The 21,481-nt window shown below is 32.4% G+C and overlaps 4 protein-coding genes and 1 pseudogene across 4 annotated transcripts; 4 read left to right on the top strand and 1 right to left on the bottom strand.

Annotated features, from left to right (window-relative positions):
• Nucleotides 1-6,130: 6,130 nt before the first annotated feature.
• Nucleotides 6,131-8,424, top strand: LOC108809685 (transcription factor MYB93-like). The gene is made up of 4 exons (XM_018581843.2): nucleotides 6,131-6,305; nucleotides 6,522-6,813; nucleotides 7,396-8,064; nucleotides 8,160-8,424. Exons 2-4 carry the CDS (start codon nucleotides 6,551-6,553, stop codon nucleotides 8,194-8,196), a joined length of 969 nt encoding a protein of 322 aa, XP_018437345.1. The 5' UTR covers nucleotides 6,131-6,305; nucleotides 6,522-6,550; the 3' UTR covers nucleotides 8,197-8,424.
• Nucleotides 8,425-12,289: 3,865 nt separating this feature from the next.
• On the top strand, nucleotides 12,290-12,584 carry LOC108807470 (uncharacterized). Its single transcript, XM_018579757.2, is given in 1 exon segment — nucleotides 12,290-12,584. A coding segment is annotated over 1 exon segment (258 nt). The 5' UTR covers nucleotides 12,290-12,310; the 3' UTR covers nucleotides 12,569-12,584.
• A 2,973-nt stretch (nucleotides 12,585-15,557) lies between these two features.
• On the top strand, nucleotides 15,558-18,175 carry LOC130496102 (heat stress transcription factor A-1e-like; annotated as a pseudogene).
• Nucleotides 18,176-18,393: 218 nt separating this feature from the next.
• On the bottom strand, nucleotides 18,394-19,664 carry LOC108807471 (putative F-box protein At4g11580). The gene is made up of 2 exons (XM_018579759.1): nucleotides 19,288-19,664; nucleotides 18,394-18,982 (listed from the first exon to the last, which is right to left on the bottom strand). The coding sequence occupies exons 1-2, from the start codon at nucleotides 19,662-19,664 to the stop codon at nucleotides 18,394-18,396; spliced, it is 966 nt and encodes a 321-aa protein (XP_018435261.1).
• Nucleotides 19,665-20,407: 743 nt separating this feature from the next.
• Nucleotides 20,408-21,473, top strand: LOC130497101 (probable calcium-binding protein CML18). The gene has a single exon (XM_056990049.1). The coding sequence runs from the start codon at nucleotides 20,752-20,754 to the stop codon at nucleotides 21,262-21,264; it is 513 nt and encodes a 170-aa protein (XP_056846029.1). The 5' UTR covers nucleotides 20,408-20,751; the 3' UTR covers nucleotides 21,265-21,473.
• The last annotated feature ends 8 nt before the right edge of the window (nucleotides 21,474-21,481 follow it).

Raw genomic sequence — 21,481 nt, 5'->3', positions numbered from 1 at the left:
GTTAAATGAATTCGTATAGTGGCTTAAGAATATATTGCTTTGAATTCATTTCAATGACCAAATATATAAGATTTTTTTACATTCCGGGCCACTTTTCCACTTTATATTTTCATCTCAAGCCACTTCTAGCTGGCAACATACTTTCTTATGATTAAAAGACTACATTGCCCTCTAACTAGAGGAACAACTATTTTTTGCAATGTGTTCACTAAACCCAAACCAGTTTCAACCGGGGTCCACCTCACTAAAGAAAATTCAACTTTCTTTTTCGAAATCCACTCGGGCATCTTCTGGATTGATTTACAATTTTGAAATCAACTTTCAAACCCTAATCTTTTTTTCCAGTTTCTCTCTCCCAGATCCCCTAACATCCTTCTCTCCTAAAGTCCCCCAACGGCTGTCTCTGGTTCGTCTACTTGCGGTTCTTCTTGGAAAGGCACCATCTCCTCCGATAAGACATGAAAGGTACGGTTTCTTCTTCGACTTGCACTGCATTTAATTGTTTTTGCTGTTCTGTTTACTGTTTACTGTACAAGCAAGATCCGTGTTTACTGTTTTTGCTTTCGTTATTAAGTTCTTTAGATCTAGGGAAAAAGATCGAATTTTTTTTTGGTTTAATTGTACACTCTTTGTCTTTTCTAATCATAGATTCACTTTGATTCAGAAAGTGGATGAGCTCGGTATTTGACGTCGGTGAGCTCAGGGATACATCGTGGATGAGCTCGGGATATCTGTGGTGGTGTTTCAGAGACTGGATGAGCTCGGGATTTGTTGTGTGTGAGTTCGGGATCCACCGCGGGTGAGTTCGGGATCTGTCGTGGCTGGAGTTTGAGAGAGTGATGAGCTCCAAGGTTGTTATCTCTGATACTTCAAGAGATGAAGTAATCAATGGGTGGAGACGAGACAGTGTGACGAAATAAAACAGAGTCTCCCCTGTCACCGCCATGGTTGCGAAGCCCCTCAATGCTGCGATTGAGATTCATCAATGGTGTGAACAGAACCCTAGTTCATTACTGATAATGGCGGAGAGACAGAGACTTTTGGTGGTTACTCTTTGGCTAGCTACTACACGTCATTGGGTGTGTTCGTTATTTCAGTTGCAGATCTTTTCGTCTCTTACCAAAACGCTCCTTAAATTGAAGGTTCAAACTTTGGTCTCTCTCTCTAACTTCGCTATCAAACTCTCGAAATCAATGTTTGGATTTTTTTTTCAGATACTGAGGAAGACCTTTGTTGTCAGTGAAGGAAAAGGAGCCAAGAAGGAGCCAAATCAAGTTGCTGAAGAGATTCTCTCTTTCTTCACAAGGAAGAACTTCAACATCAATTGATCGTGGAGAAATTAACAATCATGTAAGCTCATCCAGAATAAAATTTTGAGTTTTTTGATATAGGCTTTAGTTTTAGTAAGCCATGTTCACATATTTTCTTGCAAAATCTTGTCCACAATACATTTTATATGTCTTGTCCACAATTCTTTTTTTATTTTAAAATATAGATTTTAGAAGATCATTGCCAAATATTTCTCAGAAGTGCATTTTAATCATCAGATCACTTTTAGATAAACAATTCTGACAAAATTTGGATCCAAAATTTGTTAATGGAACCTACTAACTAATTGTAGAATAGAAAATCTTGTCCACAAAGTTAAATTAAACATATTTTTTTGTTCTTTTACATGTTGCGTTCTCGTCTATAACTCATTCTTATAACATTTGTCTGTCCACAATTTATATGCCCACTATTTTTGTATTCACAATGTTCGTTGTCCACATAATGTTTGTATATCCACGTAATGTTTATCAATTTTTCTCTGTCCACAAATCTGAGCAACCATAACATCCTTATATGGACACGAAAGCATCCACAACATCTAAACATGTATTTGTGGACAGGCATAGCATCCATGAAATTAAACCAACCGAGGTTCGAACTAATTGACTAACTAGACTAAAAAACACGCTCTCTTCTATAAGGGTATTTCTGTCTAATAAACACTCTCTTTCCAAGTGAAAGTATGCTACAAGTGGGATGTGGCTTTGCGTGTAAACAAAAAAACAAAAAGTGGTACATTATGTAAATCACTCAATATATAAGCGTCGTAAGTTCAGTCTGGTTTCGTCCACTAGTGACAGTGCATGAAAAGAAAACGTTCTCTAAATCCTTAACGTGACGTTACATACATTGCATGGCTAGTAAAAAAAAAAAAAAAGAGTACTAAGAGATATGAACATTTTATGGTAATTAAGTTTATTAATTACTATTTAAGCTATGTTGTGTTTTGCTTTGGTAACTACGAACATTGTAGCAAAACACACTCAGGTTTTAGCTTGCGTGAGCGTATTATTTCTTTTCCCTTTTGTCTTTTAGCAAATATTGAAGGTCCAACTATGTGTATACGTGTATAATAATACACAAATTATACTTGATTCTATATATTTTCCGTGTACATGTACGTATTTTAGAGCATATAAAAAGAGCTAACGTCCGAATTTATAATTCATGGTGTTCGTTTGTGCATTACAGAGAATTACTATAGGGATTACGATAATTTACTTTGTCACTTTATCAATTTTGAGGAAAAGAAAAAATTTGAGGATATCTTAATTTTAGCACTGATTATTTGGAAACCTTTTTTCCTTTTGGACAACATTCTTGTTATGAAAGATATGTGTAGCTTCAAACTAATTCAAAGCTTAATACTTTTCGATCAAAATTCAAAGCTACTAATTACAAGTCTTAGGCCAACTCTAATCGCACGGTAAAACTGGAAAATGGTGACAAGTTTGAAGTTTTCTCTCTCCAACCAGACTGCAAAAAAGACGGCATTATTGTGTAATTCTCTTTCTTGCTACAGTACCAATCTTTGGTGTTGTACTGTAGACGACGGTAAAACCTTTTTTTTCTGTCACTTGTCTATTTAAATATTGTTTAATTATATTTAACTACACTTGATTTATATTATATTTTGATAATTACATTAGTTATTTTAAATAAAAATAAATATACCATAACTTTTTTATTATACTGTAAATGTATTTAATATAAACTATTAATCTATATGAAAATTAATTTAAAAAACATAAAAAAGTTTAACTTAAACACCGAAAAGTTAAATTATGAAATTAAAATTAATAGTTTGATATAATAGTTTTTATATAATATATTTATATTTGAAAACTATTAACATTTTAATATAACATTTTGTTATATTATATATATATATATATATATATATATTAATAAGTATATATTAAAACTATTAAAACTAAAAGAATCTTAATTAATAATATAGTAATAAAGAATATTCCTTTTTAGTGTAATATTTGGTGTTGTGGTTGGAGATGCAAAAAAATTTAGTGCTAAAATTACACTAAAATAGTGTGATTTTGACACTAAAATGGTGTTATGGGTTGGAGATGCCCTTAGTCGAGTACATATTGAAATAGTTGGATTGTAACGGGCCTCTTATCTTAAAACTAGATTAACCTCCATGATCAAAAGCCGGGTATATATATGATGGGGCTCTTCAGGTAAAACACGTTTTTATAAGTCTATTTACTCGTTTAACCAAAAAAAAATATTTACTTTCGGGGTGCTAAACTTTTGATTAATTTCAGGAAGCTTTATACGGTATGTATATATTAAGCCCTGGACATCTTCTGAACTGATGTCAGCAAAATCTATATATACAGTTAAGCCACGTACAAAGATGAAAGCAAGAAAAATTTAGTAGTTGGAAAAGTTTAGGGTTTTAAAGGTCTCGTGGGCTTGTATGATCTCAAACAAAATAATTTGCGTGTCCTGATGTGCTTAAAACTAGATTTATACCAATAATGAACAACCATATCGAGACTTGGTTAAATTTTAGATGTGTACCTAATAGTTCAGATGTGTCAATAGTTGACCAATGACCAATAATCCATACTATTGTATATAGACCTGTCTGTCCGATCATATATAGTTAGGTCAACGTAACATTATAATTTTTTATATCATTATAACCAGGTGTTTGACCCGCTTCCGCGGACGTAAATAATTTATAATTATTTATTAGTATTTTCATCACAAAATAAAGTTTATAATGAAAAATTATTATTTAAGTTTTCATCTAAAAAATTAATGTCTTGTAATTTATTTGTACACTAAAATATATTTAGAATTTTCTATATTTAAAAATTTATTTCCTTTAAATTATATAAAAATTTAAAATTTTACTTGATTAATATTTATTATGTGTTTTTTTATATAACACATTTTCTGTCTTGTAAATTTATTTGTACACTAATATATATCTAGAAATTATATTTTTATTTTAAAAATTATTTCCTTTTCAATTATATAAAAGATAAAAAAAATTAGTTATGTGTTTTGTCATCTAAAATATTTTTTGTCTTTTAAATTTATTTGTACACTAAAGTATATTTATAAATTATCTTTTTATATTAAAATTTATATCCTTTTCAATTATATAAAAATTAAAAAATTTACTTGATTAATATTTAATTACGTGTTTTTTTTTTAACTTTTTAACTCTCTTATTATAAAACTTTTACAGAAAAAAAACAATATGTATAAGAACTATTTTTATTTTAATATATATTTTTAGACTTTAGATAATTCTTAATATTATTAGTTTTAATAATTTATCTAATCAAAAGAATTAAAATTCGTTTTTTATTTATTTTGTGAGTAATTTATATGTTGTATTCATTAAGAATATAAATGAAATTAACCACTCTAACTTTTTTATTTTAAAATATACTTCAAGATTTTGGATAATCCTTATCATTATTAATTTTAGTCATTTATCTAATCAAATAATTAAAATTCGTTTTTATTAGAAATTATTTTTTTAAAAAAATTTACTTGATTAATATTTTGTTATGTGTTTTGTTATATAAAACATTTTTTGTCTTTTAAATTTATTTGTGCACTAAAGTATATTTATAAATTATCTTTTATTTGACAATTTGTTTCCTTTTCGATTGTATAAAAATTAAAAATTTTACATGATTAGTATTTAGTTATGTGGTTTGTTTTTTTTTAACTCTTTTATTATAAGATTTTTTCAGAAAACAACACAATATGTATAAAAATTATTTTGTTTTAATATATATTTTTAGATTTTAGATAATTCTTAATATTATTATTTTAATAATTTATCTAATCATAAGAATTAAAATTCGTTTTTATTTATTTTATGGCTAATTTTCGTTAAAAATATAAATGATATTAATCACTCTAACTTTTTATTTTAAAATATACTTCTAGATTTTGGATAATCCTTATCATTATTAATTTTAGTCATTTGTCTAATCAAATAATTAAATTTCGTTTTTGTTTTATAGATAATTTATATAATTTATTCATTAAGGGTAGTATCAATATTAACCACTCTAACTTTTAACGTGGGAGCTCCGTTGCGAAAAATCACTTCGCAAAGTCCCATATAATGTGTTACTCGACATATATAAGTTATTCGAGGTCAAATAAGGACATGTTTTCTTGTGGAAATCTACTCAAGATAGTGGTTCGAACTAAGTCTAAGTTCCACAGAAATTCGATCAAATGGTGATGCAAAACTTTATATAAAAAATAGTATAAATATAATATATCATAAGTCTGGAGATCATCAAGTAAAGTTTTCCGCTAACATGTAAATATATAGTACAACCTTTAACAAAATAAACATATATAGTAACACAAAAAAACAGTAACTCCTGTTTTTATATAAAACGTTTTTTAACCAAAATTCAAAACCAACAATGAGAAGTCGAGAACTATAGTAACATTGTAAAAGTCGGAGTGAAATGTAAATAGAAAATATATGTCATAGGCATTTATGCCAAAGTTTATGACTAGTGTATATATTTATATTAAAAATTCTATTATTAAATATATCTAGTCAATTGAATATTTAGCTTTTATCCTGAATTATTTTCGTCAAAAAAAATCCTGAATTATTTTTTTAGATGCTTTACAATGTCAACATGAATTAGTTGCAGCAACTTTTATCCCACACATTGCTTCACAAACTTAAACATCTTATTCTTCTCCTCTTCCTCGTTTTTCTTCTAGCTTTCACCAAGGGCATTTCGTCATATTGTTTGATACGATTAAATCATTAAAGTCAAAAGGACAAGTCATGAAAGCTATGTAAGATCTCCTTGTTCCGACAATACACAAGACAAAGACGAAAGCCTCTTCATGTTTCTATATATAAATCAAAGAACAAAGCACTTACCCTCATTAACCAAGCCTTCACCATTCTTTTCCCTCTTTTCAAAGTTCCCTCATTCTTACAGGTATTTTACATACACATATACATAATAATACTTACTTACCAGTCTCATATGTTATCGATTTTTTATCATCAAAAGTATGTTTACTAACTTGTAATACTATAAAGGATATTATTTTGTTTTAAATAAATTGGATTTGTCAATGACACTTTAGTTTGAATGTATACTAAGCCTACTCGTTGGTTATCTACTGATGTCAAACCGCTTTTCAATTTACAGATCATATCATACATGCTATATATAGTAAAATGGGAAGATCACCGTGTTGCGATGAGCGTGGGTTAAAGAAAGGGCCATGGACGCCAGAAGAAGATCAGAAACTGATAAATTACATACGAAAACACGGTCATGGAAGCTGGAGAGCTCTTCCAAAGGAAGCCGGTTTAAACCGGTGTGGGAAGAGTTGCAGATTGAGATGGACTAACTACTTGAGACCAGACATCAAGAGAGGAAACTTCACTGCTGAGGAAGACCAAACCATCATCAACCTTCATTCTCTTCTTGGAAACAAGTAACTCAATTTTCTCAAAAAAGACAAATATATTTAAGTTCACATTTTAATTACTTTAATTATCATATATGAGATCAAGAGCAAAAATAACACAGAAATATATCAACATTTATATACTAAACAAGTGTTTTTTATTTTGGGTAAACTTATTATATTTTGAAACAAGTTCATATGAAAAATAAATGAAAAGAAATAAAAAAAACTTTAATGTGGTAGTGTGGGTACTATATATATACGTCTCTTTGATCATATATGAATTATACTAACCAAAATTTGATATATGTTTTTTTTTTTGCAAATGAATTTGATATATGTTTTGCTAAATAATTAACTAATTTTAATATTTTAATGCTTTCCAAAATCTTAAATCTTTTTGTCACTACTATATAGTCTAAAAGTGTATGTTTTATATACGTATATATGTGCTAGTACACTGTTTTTTAGTTGAGGTATAAAATCATACATATGTAAACCTACTACACTGGGTTTTTGTAGGTGCATGCATACGTATAAGGCTTAACTAACCCACCAAATAATTATATCATGACTTAACTAATTTATTTTTTTACATATATTTTGAAGGTGGTCGTCCATAGCTGGACATCTTCCCGGAAGAACTGATAACGAAATAAAAAATTATTGGAACACGCATATTAGAAAGAAACTTCTTCAGATGGGGATCGATCCGGTGACTCACAGGCCGAGAACCGATCTAAACGTTCTAGCCGCTTTACCGCAACTTCTAGCTGCTGCAAATTTCAATAATCTCTTGACTCTAAATCAAAATATACATTTGGATGCAACAAGTGTTGCAAAGGCCCATTTGTTACATAGTATGATTCAAGTCCTCAACAACAACAATACCTCTTCTTCTTCCTTTGACATTCATGGCACCAACAACAACATCTTTGACCAATCTTCTATCTTAGAGAACCGACCAAATATAAGTGAAAATCTCTATGATCCGATCCAGAACCTCCCTCACAATGATCACCAGCCTCTAGATTCGTTCTTTAGCCCGATTGGAGTATTTTCTCATCAAGATGATCAAGATATGATTCCTCCACTGATTTCGGCCTCTTCTGATGAGTCTAAGCAACCCCAAATGATGATCAAGAACAAGGAGGTTTTAAAGCATAGTGATCATACTTCAAACCCTTCATCGACATCAACGTTCACACAAGACCATCAGCCATGGTGTGACATAATTGATGATGAAGCAAGCGATTCTTACTGGAAAGAAATCATAGAGTAAGTTAGATAACCTAAACATTTGCACACAGATATATTTAATATTTAATTGCTGAATGTCGACGAGTTATTAGCAGTGATTTTTTTATTTGCAGGCAAACTTGTTCGGAGCCTTGGCCATTCCTTGGATAGAGACGAAAGAGACACACTATCATTATTTTCTGTGGATATATATATATATTGTTATTTGTTAATTAACTTTCACACATGTCTTAAATTTTCTTTCTTATTTTTCGACCATGTATACAAAACATTGATACTGTACAGAACTGATTATTATACGTTTGTATTTTTTTCTGTAATTGTTTTTGGGAAATATGTACTGATTAATTAGTACTAATAATCCATGTATACGAGCTAGCTTACACCTCTAATTAAATTAGATAAATAAATTCATGACTGAAATGGCCATCAAGATAATGTTTGTTGATTTAAATTATATATAGATTAAATTTTGTTTTATATCTTTGAGTTTCAAATTTAGTTGGGGATAGTTAAGAAGAAGTGAACTAATAACTTGAAAGTAACACCATCTTAGTTTTATTTGACTTTAAGAGGAGACAAAGGAGATGTATAAGTATAATTAATAGATGGTAACATATAAACATCATTCTACATCTCACATCGTGGCCACAATTGTATTTCTATAATGTACGTATATACAAAACATATTTCATATTCAAATCTCGAGCGAGTAAGCGAAACACACAAATGCAAATACTATTAGTGCGTTCAATGAGGATACTGCAAAAATTAATCGAAGGGAATGAATTAAAATGATAACACAAAATCACAATGAATTTTAACTAATTTGCATATAGTCATATCGTATTTTTTTTAGCACTGAGTGGCTCTTTTAACTAATTTGCATACAGAAACAATCAAGTTTAGTTTCATTTTGGTTTTTATGTACACAATTAAGAAAAAATATATAATAACACACGTTTTCAATCTGATTTCAGTTAAGAAAATATGACTTGCATCAACATTTCCGAAAAAGCTGCCTCTGCTTTTATTGGGTAAGGTGGAAAATTTTGGGATATAGATTTGTAACAAATGATTAATTTAGAGTAAAAAACTATATAGTCAAAGCAAAAGTTGACATTACAATACATAGTTCAAATTAAACACTCAAGCTTATTCTTTGTTAAAGATTGTGACAGGAGAGTCTCATAAACGGGGAAACGTGTGTTAATATACGAACACTACTGCTAAAATATTATCAAGAAAGTAGAAACCTATACATTTAGACTATAATTAAAGCCTATTTGGCTAGTCGGTCGTATTATTCTTTAAATTAATAATTAATTATTTCTAAAAATCAACACTAAGTTTTGCTTGTGGATAACGATTTGCGAGAAATACGAAATATTCAATCACAGTTGTAAGAAAAATGTCGAGAACAAAAATAGAAACCGCACCAAACAAAATAGACTTCTCTGAAACACACACACACCATAAATGAGATCGAGCAACCGAAACCATTCAAACCAAGTCAATAAAGAATAATAGTTTAATCTTATTACAAAATACTTTCACTCTTACTTAAAAAATCATACAAAACTATAAACTGAGTAATCCAAATTTGACGTCCCTAATAATCTGGTCACGGGTTATTCCTAAACCGAGAGCAGAAACTGGGATCATCACAGTTTCGCTTCAAGAGGAAACAGACAATTTGATAAAGCAGCCACTTTAAAACAATCAAAAGAAGCTAAGTATCCAAGGAAGTTAATACACAGACAAAGCCTCGGTTATGTTCTATGGTCTTTCAACACTGTCTGAGTTACATCAATAACTCTTCTGCTCATCTTCCATTGTTCACCATCACAAACTCGTAAAACTCCAAACGCATATATCACTTTGATGAATACCGCGCGCAGGCTTGGTTCTTCCTTCGCTCAAGCAACCTCCAGCTAGCAGTGTGCTCTCTGCTTCAAGTCAGCATTCTATTACAAATTACATTGAATGCATATTTCTGATATTCTAGTTATGGAGACACCAAATTTACGTTCATAAAATGTTATTTGAAATTGAATTTGAACTACAATCTATTGAGATATATTTAAATATTAGATCATGTTTGTACGAAAATTATAAAAATATTCACTTATAGGATTTAATTATAGGTTGACAATGAGACAACTATTTCTTATTAGATATAACTTCAAAACAGACTTTTCACCTCTTATCCACTGACCGGTTTAACCGTTTAAAACATCTCATTATGGCTTTGAATGGGTTGCAGGACTTAATGGAGATAAAATGCAGACTATTTAAAATGTAGATAGGACTGCAATTAGTGTCCATTCACGTTAATAAATGCAGAACTATAAAAAATGAATAAAATAAAATTTCACCTGCATGCAGATCCTTTTGTTCATGAAAATGGTGTCCTGCATATATCAAAGAGAAACGTGAGGGCTGAAGGCAGAGGCCCAATGAAAGACTTTATAGATTTTTGTTCTGTAGTTAGTTTTTTTTTAGTTAGTTGCTTATAAATATTTTTATTAATTTATTTTATCCATTTTCACACTTGAGTTTATTTCCAAAAAAGGTTTAGTGCTTTTTATCTTTATGTAATAATTTGAGAGGTTGTTTCCATAAAAAAATATAAAATGATATAATTTATGAAATAAGATTTGATATTTTTGTTTTATGAAATAATTTATTTTAAAACGAATTTAATAATACAATATAGATGTATTTTTAAATAATTACATAAATCATATATATTTAACATATCCAGAATTTTATATATTCTATCTAATTAATTAGTAAATTTAATATTTTATATAAACTAGTTTGATGAATGCATGCATATGATTTGATATGATAATTTATATTTTAATCGCACATATTTATAATTTATATTTTAATCGCATATATTTAATTTATTTCACAGTAACTTAATATTTTTTGCTGCAATTGTGTTTACCTTTTATATAATGTTTAAACTTTCTTTGTATTTATTAAATTAATAAAAAATAATTGATAAGCATTTGTATTTTTGTTCTAAATATTTTTCTCAACAAACTAATTATAAGCATGCATGTATCATTTCACTATATTTATTAAATGATGATATTTATTGTTATTTTGGTCAACATAAAATTTATTAGGTCTAGAACTTATTATCCGGAATCAAGATTCGATCAGAGATCTATTTTAAATTAGGATATTCGGACCTTCTGAATCCAAATAATAAAGTTTCGGATCCGTCAAATCTGAATTCGGATATCTTCATTTTAGGTTTGAATATCCGGATTTGTTCAAAAAAAAGGATTTGTATTTTAAAAATATATTTAAATTTTATTTTTATTAATAATTATATTTGATATATAATATTTATACGTAAAATAGATTTTATAATATATTTTAATATTATATATATATTAAAAATCTTGTTTAAATATTTAATTAGTTTTTTTATTTTAAAATTTTCAGTATTTAAAAAAAAATTGTGAATCCGGATTCAGATATACGTAGGTACTTATAGTAGTACGATATAGACGGATATCCGTCTCACTCCTAATACTTATTATTTATATAGAATAATCTGTATTTTGTTTAGATATTTAATTTTCATTAAAAATTCAATATTTTATTTAAATATACTAATTTATTAATTTAAATTGATCTGCATTTGTTCTGCTTGATTTGCATGATCTGCATTTGTTCTGTGTGATCTGCGTTTCAGCTTGATCTGCATTTTTCGGACTACGTCACCCATTCGAAGCCTATATACTTCTTGTCATCTAAAGATTATACTGTATTAAACATGTGAAATTCAGTTCGTACACACACAAAAAAAAACCGGAAGAAACACATTCCTTCTGACAAAGATCAAAATTTAGTATTGTGTATTTCTAATAAGAAGAGGAAAAAACAAAAATAGCACTAAACCAAGTTTTTGTCACAAAATAGCATAACAAGGAGGAAAATGATCAAAATAAGTTTTATTGAAGTGTAAATATGCATTTATAATCCTTGGGTTAATTAATGTACGATTTATGGTTTAGAGTTAAGGGTGTGGTGTTAGAAATGTGTTCAAATTTTTAAAAATAAAAAATAAAAATTAAATTTTTCAAAACTAAAAGATACTATTTTGGTCATTTTATTTTTTGAGTGCTATTTTTGTGACAAAAATTTAAAAAGTGATATTTTAGAGATTTGCCCTTCTAATAACAATCCTTCGTAAAATCAACCTTAAAAGAATTTCAATTTTGTCAAAAAGGCTATTGACATGTATAGTAACGACACCGGTTACATAGGAGTCCAGCAAGATTTGGTTTTAGGATTCCAAACAGAAGGAATTAAGAATTTCAAGTGGTTGATTCCATGCGAATTGAATGCTCCACCAGTAACTGGGTAAACCCAACTTTTTCCAGTAAAACCTGTAAAAGCTCCGGATCCGAAAACCCGAGTGCACTTGGTTGCAGGGTCCTCGACCTTAAGAAAATTTCTTTTCTTTTGGCGTTTGCATGGGGTTTTATTGTTTTAAGCTATTTTCTTACAACAAAAGGTGATTTTATTCTTCTTCAGGATAATAGCAAATGAAGCAAAATAGCTATTTTCAACAGCTGCCGCTCACTTAAACGGTTTAAGTTAAACCCTAAAGACCTCCACTGAAGCAGAAGCCCTTTTTCAATAAAAAAAACAAAGCTAATTACTATTTTTAGATGGGTGGTAAAAAGAAACTAGGAACCTCCAATACAACCAACCGAACAGAACCATTTCCAAATGCCAGATCATGGATCCGGCCCGTTGACTTAATCGGATCCTGGTAGAGTTTGCCAATCTAGATCTGGGTGTGTTTGATATTTTGATTGGGTAAATTTGCTTCGCGAGAAGGAATCCGGGAACGAGTTTCGAGCAAAGCGAAAAGGTGTACTAGCTTAACTTTTGCCCCCTCCTCTGCCTCTAGAGGCTTTCTCGATTGATGCGAAGCATCTTGGCTCACGTGCCTGTTTGTAGCAGACAAACACACATGCCTCTTTTACAAGAAGCAATGTTATGTAACAAAACATTGATAATAGCATCTCCATTGGTGAATCTCTAGGTTCACAAAACTTTTTTTTTTTTAACTTTTTGACCTTTTAAGAAAATAATAATAATAATAATCGAACCAATCGTGGACCACCACGTGTCGTGAGGTCCGCAGAATAGTTAAGAAACATGTTCACTCTATTAAACTTTTTTTTTTCATCTGATATTAATAAAACCAAACCAAAAGCCCAACAAAGGGATGCAACAATATTACAAAAACGAAAGCCCACTATCAAGGAAACAAAAAACACATACAATGGGACAAAAGCCCAAACGAGCCGTCCACTTTGATGCGTCAAAAAGAAAACGCGTGGACACCCACATGTTGTCAACGCACCGAGAAACCGAGACACGCGTCTCAACGTCGCCAAACCGCGATCTAACGCCGGAAACTCACCGGAGAAACCTTCAAGCCGGTGAACTCTACCCGACAATTCACCTCAATCACCTCGGAAACAGATTTTCCCGACTTCAAACTCGCCGCCAAATCATAGCAACTTACTCCCGGAATCATCCGGGAAAACTCACCCCCAATCCGCCAAAAATCCCACCTCCGACGACTGTATCGGACGTATAGGGGTCCTCAGCTACACCACACCTCAAACTTCGGAGAAGCCTCCATCGATATCATCGAGAGCTCCTCCAACCTCACTTTTTTGCTACAACAACAACCACGAGACCCGACGGTTGATCTTAACCCGCCAGAGTATATCAAAGCCGGATGATTTCCGTCGATGAGACCGCGAATCACCGGAAGCAGAGCCGACTACACCATGTCGAGGAGACAACCGTGTACCGGAATCGTCAAAGAACCAGAGGCATAAGGGAAAAGGAAGAAACATCAGGGACCACCGCGAAAGTCTCTCTCTCAAGAACTTTTAGAGAGAAGAGAGAGATTCTACCATCCCAGCAAAGCTATGTTCACTCTACTAAACTTTAGCGAGACTGGTTCATAAAAATAATATTAATATATTGTTTTTTTTTTCGGATGCGTGTGAACTTCATATTACATCCCCCAATGGAGATGCTCTAAGTGACAAATATACAATTATATATACTACTCTCATAGAGTTACATGTTCTAGAATAAAATTTAGTTTCCAAAAGATCTATTTTATAAACTTTCAACGTATATTTTATTAATTTATTGCAAACTTTAAAAACTTAATTATCTTATTGGCTTAACATTATAAAAAGAAAATCACAGAAATTATGCATATATAAATAAACTTTAATATGTTTTATTAATATGAATGAAAAATTTAAAATATGTAACATTTATGAACGGAGAGAGTAGTACTATATACCAAGACTTAGGAAATTATACATTTTTTGTGGTTATTAGTCACCAATATTTCTTATACACATTAATTGAGAAGTCCTTGCTCAATCAAATATCCCCTCAATTTCTAAAAGATATTGTTTTAGAAGTAGGCACATAAATTAAAAAAAAATACTTTTATATTATGTAACAAAAATATTATTAATTATTCACCTAATTATAATTTGATCAATGATAAAATAGATTTTAGAATATTATTAGTTATATAATATAAATTATTAATATTTTTATATTGAAGATTGAAAATGGTATTTAATTTGGAACAAAAACCTCTTATCTAAAACATGAAGTATATTAAAAGGGAAGAAATACTCCCTTTGTTTTTCTTTTACTGACTTTTTACAAATCTTCACACAAATGTAAGAAACTGATACAATTAATATGCTAACTTTTTTTTTATACTTAATTTACTCATGATTATTATTACGACATATCATAATAAAAGGGTAGATGATGTCATCTTTGGTTATTATTTACCTAAAGTTTCTGGCCACAGCTAATATTTTGGAACAAAATCAAAATGTAAAAGAGTCACTTCTGAAAAAAAGGAGGAAGTAATAAATTGGACTAAATAAAGTCATGCAGGATGATGAGATGATGATTCTCATTTCTTGTTTTCTGTTTATTCACTGTTAGTTTAGTTTAGTTAGTCCAATACAGACATTTTCTGCTTAAATTGTAGGAGTAGTAATTAGATATCTAAAAATATATGAAATTTTTTGTAGCATTGGCCTTTTCACAGTGACTGGTAAGCAGTAGCAGTAGCAGAAGCAAAACACGAATATAACTGCTACCAGATTCCAATAATTCAATGCGAGTATAAAGTGCCACATATATGAAAAAGCTTAGGTCCAGCCAGATGATACCTTCTTGAAGGGGAAAAAAGACCAGGTACGTTAATGAATAAAAAAGGCCCAAGTACGTTATCTCAGTGGCCCACGTGTATTTCTTATCTAAAAAGTAATTCATTTAATAAAAAAACGCAAATCCGACGGTACAGAGAGATTCAAATCAACGGATTAAAAAACGCGACTCCTTGAGAAACTCCACCGCTTTCTAGAATAAGAAAGTAGTAAATTTGAGTTTATAAATAAAAGTGAAGCAAGCTTATAAAAATAAGTAAAGTGTATAACACAAGGAGAGGAAGATAACATCTTTTATTTGACTTTTAAGTTCTGAGAAAGAAATGGGATCGATTCCCGAATCTGTACCTACGGCGAACTCTTCTACGACGACGACGGTGGTGATGAGCTCTATTCCGCCGTTTCTGAGCAAGACTTACGACATGGTTGACGATCCATCGACTGATGAGGTGGTGTCTTGGAGCAGTGGTAGCAACAGCTTTGTCGTGTGGAACGTGCCCGAGTTCTCCAAACAGTTTCTGCCCAAGTACTTCAAACACAACAACTTCTCTAGCTTCGTCAGACAGCTCAACACTTATGTAAGCTTCTTCTTCTATCCATTTGTCTTTTTTTTTTTAAATTTAATTTATCTTATTGTTGACCAGATTTTTTTTTCTTTGCTTTCTGTGCTTAATTTTCTCACTTGTTTTGATTTGAAGTTTGGATTTTTTATTTTTGTGTATATGAACAAGCATTAGCTTTCTTCTTAGATGGAAGAATATAAATTGAAAAGTCAACTCCTATGAGTGTTTAGAATAATGCTGATTCAACGTTCCTAAAGAGCTTTTGATGCTAATTATGCACCTTTAGTTGGTTGTCCTTGTTCTGCAGATATCCTTCAGTATTATTGTGTACATGGTACACTGTTAGGAGTGCAGACATATATTTAATTTTGTTTTCTAATAGTCTCTGAGCTTGCTTCTTTTGTCTATGAGGCTGGAATTATAATCTCTCATCCCATTTTCCAACGAATTGTCTTAGGTCAAAACAAAACCATGAAGATAAATACTTTTACATAGCTTTCTTTCCTCTTGTTCTCTTACTTACCAAAAGGTTCCAACGAACTTTGCAGGCTTATTTGGACATGTTCCCCATTATGTGTCTGAAGATTTGGTTGCATCAGCAGTTCCATTTCTGCTCTTAAAGTTCCAAACAGTATTTGTATCTCACGTTAGCTTTCCATTCATTTAAATTTGTCTGTCCAGGTACATGCCGATATACTTAAGAACTATTAGTTTCCTTGAGCTATGGTACTGTAGTTAGACACAGTGGATAGATTTTTTTTTTCATATTATTTATTTAGTGGTCTTTATCTTTATACTCTGTTCTATGCTAGCTTCCTATTTTAGTGGAATCCAATTAACTTCTTGTGGTTAATGACTGTTCCATTCTTTTTTTTCAGGGTTTCAGAAAAGTTGATCCAGACCGTTGGGAATTTGCAAACGAGGGATTTCTAAAAGGCCAAAAACAATTGCTAAAGAGCATCATCCGGAGAAAGCCTACTCAGGTGCAGCCTCCACAGCAGCCACAAGTTCAGCACTCCTCCGTTGGTGCCTGCGTGGAAGTGGGGAAGTTCGGACTCGAAGAAGAAGTGGAAAGACTCCAGCGGGACAAGAACGTCCTCATGCAAGAGCTCGTGAGGTTAAGACAGCAGCAGCAAGTCACCGAACATCATCTTCAGCACGTGGGGCAGAAAGTTCATGTGATGGAGCAGAGGCAGCAGCAGATGATGTCTTTCCTAGCAAAGGCTGTTCAGAGTCCAGGCTTCTTAAACCAGTTTGCACAACAGAGTAATAATGAGGGAAACCAACAACACATCTCCGAGACCAACAAGAAGAGAAGGCTACCTGTTGAGGACCAGAAGAATAGTGGTAGTAACGGGCTTAATGGTCTTAGCCGCCAGATTGTGAGGTACCAGTCATCGATGAACGAATCAGCAAACAGTATGCTCCAACAGATACACAATATGAGTAACAACAACAATCACGGTGGCTTTCTTTTGGGAGATGTTCCTAATCCTAACCTCTCAGACAATGGAAGCTCCTCAAACGGACCGTCTGGAGTTGCATTCGCTGATGTTTCATCTAATCCTGCAATGACACATCACAACAGCCCTTGTGCAACAAACCAAGTCCTTGAGGAGACCAATTTGCCTTATCCTCAAGCTGATCTGTTAGTTCCAAACCAAGGTTCTGGGAGCCCAAGTCCGGATGTAGTTGGATGCGAGACTGATAACGGAGAGTGTCTGGATCCAATAATGGCGGTTTTGGATGGCTCAATGATGTTAGAAAACCGATAATGAGTTGCTTCCTGGAGGAGTACAAGATTCTTTGTGGGAACAGTTCTTTGGTGAGAGCTCAGGGATTGGGGACTCAGATGAGCTAGTCTCAGGGTCGGTGGAGAATGAGTTGATAATGGAGCAGCTGGAGTTACAACCCAACCTGAGGAATGTGTTGAGCAACAATCAGCAAATGAACCATCTCACTGAACAGATGGGACTTCTCACATCAGATGCGCTCAGGAAATAAAATCACCACAAGCTCCATTATCTTTACTCAAGAGAGGTAAGTCCATTCTTTCTTCATTGATGAGTTTATAATATCAACACATTTTCTCTAGAACCTTTGTGCAAACAAACGGCTTGTTCTCTCAGATGTAATGTAGATGAGGAGTTAAGATTTTGTGGAGGCGCAGGCAGCAACAAAAGGATAATGGCCAAAGTGTTATGTATCTATCTATGTATCAAACTTGTTTTCCTCGCATTCTTGTCACTGTGTAATATAATAAGAGAAAATAGTCGAGTTAATTCTTGCATTATACTTTGAGAGAAGTCTCTTCTCGTATGTACTACTCAACTTGAGCATGAATCATACTATATATATATATATATATATATATATATATATTACATTGATAGGGTAGTTTATAATTGACAGATTAAAAACATTGGTGATATACAAAAATAAAATGTCTATAAGAACTGAAATTAATAATGGATAAAACTTTTTTTCCAAACATTTTTAGATGAAAGATATGTCTAAAACTCAAACTCCTTAAACTCATCAGTTTTCCACTGTTTATCCCAAAAGTTGCTAAAAGCAGAATCAGATGTACTATAGTCAGGGAGTCTCGTATGATTCCACACATCAAGACAGGTTGTGCAGTCCGAACAACACAACTTAAAAGTTTCAAGCTTTTGAGTGTCAAGTATAATCTGCATTAAGGATTTATCCTCAGGTAACATTCTTAATGTTCCGTTGTTGTTGCATCGTTTTCTGAATATGCAATGTGAGATGTTAAGACTCTTGAGGTTCTGAAGGCCGAGGATGAGCGACATAAGTGCTCTTATAAAGACTGAAGTGCAGCGGAAGCTCAGTCTCTCGAGGTTCGGAAGCTTCTTAATAATAGTGGCCAATTCCATGTCCAATGTACAAGTGAATTTTATGGTGGTAAGATTTCTACAGTTTTCTGCAATGGCTTTAAACTCATGGTTCAGGTCGTCATCTTCTGTAAATTTAGCAATGATCAACGTTTGGAGATTCTTCCATTTGCTAAAAGATGATGCGAATGAATTAAGATTTTGAGTTTTCTGTATTGGTAACGCAAGTTTTCTGATGTTTGGCAACCTTCAAAATAAAAATAAAATTATTAGATTATATTTATCTCGTTAATATTTTCCATTCCATGTGGAATTCAAAAATGATAGAAAAATAATTTATTTAATTTACCAATGTATCTGGATCAAACTTAATTAATTTTTGCAGTCAGCGTCGGTTTTAATTTTATGTTGTATAGCAAAGTACCACATTTTTTTTTTGTAACAGGAATGCAATTTTGAGCCGATGTATTCACCAATTGTATCTCAAATGAACATGTACTACTACGCTACCATTGTTTAGTTAAAATGAATATTTAATGGACATAGTTTTACCCGTTGGAAATGATGGCTAGATCCTCTTCTACTACATTGGTATTAGCATTGAAGAAAAACTCAAACGTGGCTGCACGGCTGAATTTGTTGATTTCATTCAAGATCTCCCTAAGGTGGTATCGATGTTTTTCTCCATTATTAATATCCTGCAGATGTGGCTTAGAGGGGTTATCATCTAAAACAATCGAATCAAGATCGTTGAGATTGATGGTGTTCCATATAGTTTTGTTGTGAGCAGCAAGGAACCAAGCGATGCACACTCGTGATGCTCCCATGATGACATCCACTACGTGTAGCTTCTTGAAAATATTGACAAGCATGTCTCTATCCATATCTTCCCATTTTGGTATATTCTCAAACCTCTCTTGATGCTCCATAATGGAAGATAATTCTAACTTGTTCTCGTTGTGTTTAAGATATTTATAGGGTATGAAACTTATAGTGCTCAGATTTTGTAGCCATTCAAATCAATAGATCATTAATGCATGAACTTGGTGATAATTATAATATATTTTGTTCCATTTTTAAAAGATATAATAGATGTTTTGACATACATATTTGATTTATAGCCATTTCAAATCAATAGATCATTAATGTAAGAGAATGGTGATATTAGATATGCTTAGATTATGTATGTTGAAAGTCCTTATAATATATTTTTTTTCTATTTTTGAAAGATATAATAAATGTTTGTATATACATATTTGATTTTGTTAGATGATATATAAATATATATAATTTAATAGAAATTGCTAAAAATTCATATATATTATGGGATATAATACATGATTTTAGATTAATTTCTTGAGGTTGACAAAAAAATAGATTAATTTCTTGAGAAATATAGTCTTTCTTATCTTTTTGGCTAAGATGAAATTATTTAAATCAAAATGTGTATAATCCATGTTTCTTATCTATTAGTATTTGGTGAGTGGGCTCCGTCAGCCCATACGATATTCATTTCAGCCCATTGAACGACAGCTCAGAAGCCCATCTGATCGCAACTACTATATAACCACCATATGTTTTCCCTCCATAAATCAAAGACGGGGAAGAGAGCCCAAATTTACGATCATGCGAGATCCGTCGTTGCCGTCGAGCGCACTTAACCGCCGAACTGTATTTTCTACATCGCCTGCTAAGCTTTACGTGGCGGGCTTCTCGAGGAAAATGCCTTCTCCGGATAAATACAGCTTAGCACGACGACACGACCGTTTTCTCTCCACCGAACACGCGTTGACCGGTTCTGTTTCTTATTACATCTGAAATAATTTATTATCTGATTTTCTTTTTAATAAATAAATTAAAATCATTCCCTTTGGTCATAATTGAGACCAATCTAATTAATCACATACCTGCCCTGTCGTTGACTTATCAAAAAAGAGACACATATCAATCTAAAGTCCCCGAGAGAGAAAGAAACACAATGTTGTTCATCGAAACCAAAGCTTGACCGAGTTCAAAATGAGCCGTAGCGACGACGGAAACAAGCCTTTTCCGGCACCAGGGAAGAAGCTAGGCGACGAGCAGTTATCAGAGCTCCGAGAGATATTCCGATCATTCGACCAGAACCAGGACGGGAGTCTGACGGAGCTAGAGCTAGCCGCGCTCCTCAGATCTCTCGGTCTGAAGCCGAGCCAAGACCAGCTCGACACTCTCATCCACAAAGCGGATCGGAACAACAACGGCATCATCGAGTTCTCCGAGTTCGTCGCCCTCGTCGAGCCGGATCTCGTCAGGTGTCCCTACACGGAGGACCAGCTCAAAGCCATCTTCAAGATGTTCGACCGCGACGGGAACGGCTACATAACTGCGGCGGAGCTGGCGCACTCGATGGCGAAGTTAGGACACGCTTTGACGGCGGAGGAGTTGACGGGGATGATCAGGGAAGCGGATCGTGACGGTGACGGTTGTATCGATTTCCAAGAGTTCGTTCAGGCGATTACTTCTGCAGCGTTTGATAATGCTTGGGGATGAAGAAAGGTTTAATAATTTGGATTTTTTTTTTGAGATTGTTTCTTTTGTTTCTAGAAGATTCGTTTGATCATCTTCTTCTTGCATATTCTGATTTCAATGTGTTTGTGTAGTAGTTTGTGAAGTACTGTTTCATATCTTCTCTGATGAAACTTTGATAGCTTGAACAGAAAGCTACATCATTTTAGGGCAAAATACTATTTATTAGCTTTTGCTGTGT

Source organism: Raphanus sativus, chromosome 6 (genome assembly GCF_000801105.2).
Source record: "Raphanus sativus cultivar WK10039 chromosome 6, ASM80110v3, whole genome shotgun sequence".
Classification (NCBI taxonomy): domain Eukaryota; kingdom Viridiplantae; phylum Streptophyta; class Magnoliopsida; order Brassicales; family Brassicaceae; genus Raphanus; species Raphanus sativus.
Note: the sequence above shows the minus strand (reverse complement) of the source record. Positions and strands in the feature narration are given on the sequence as shown.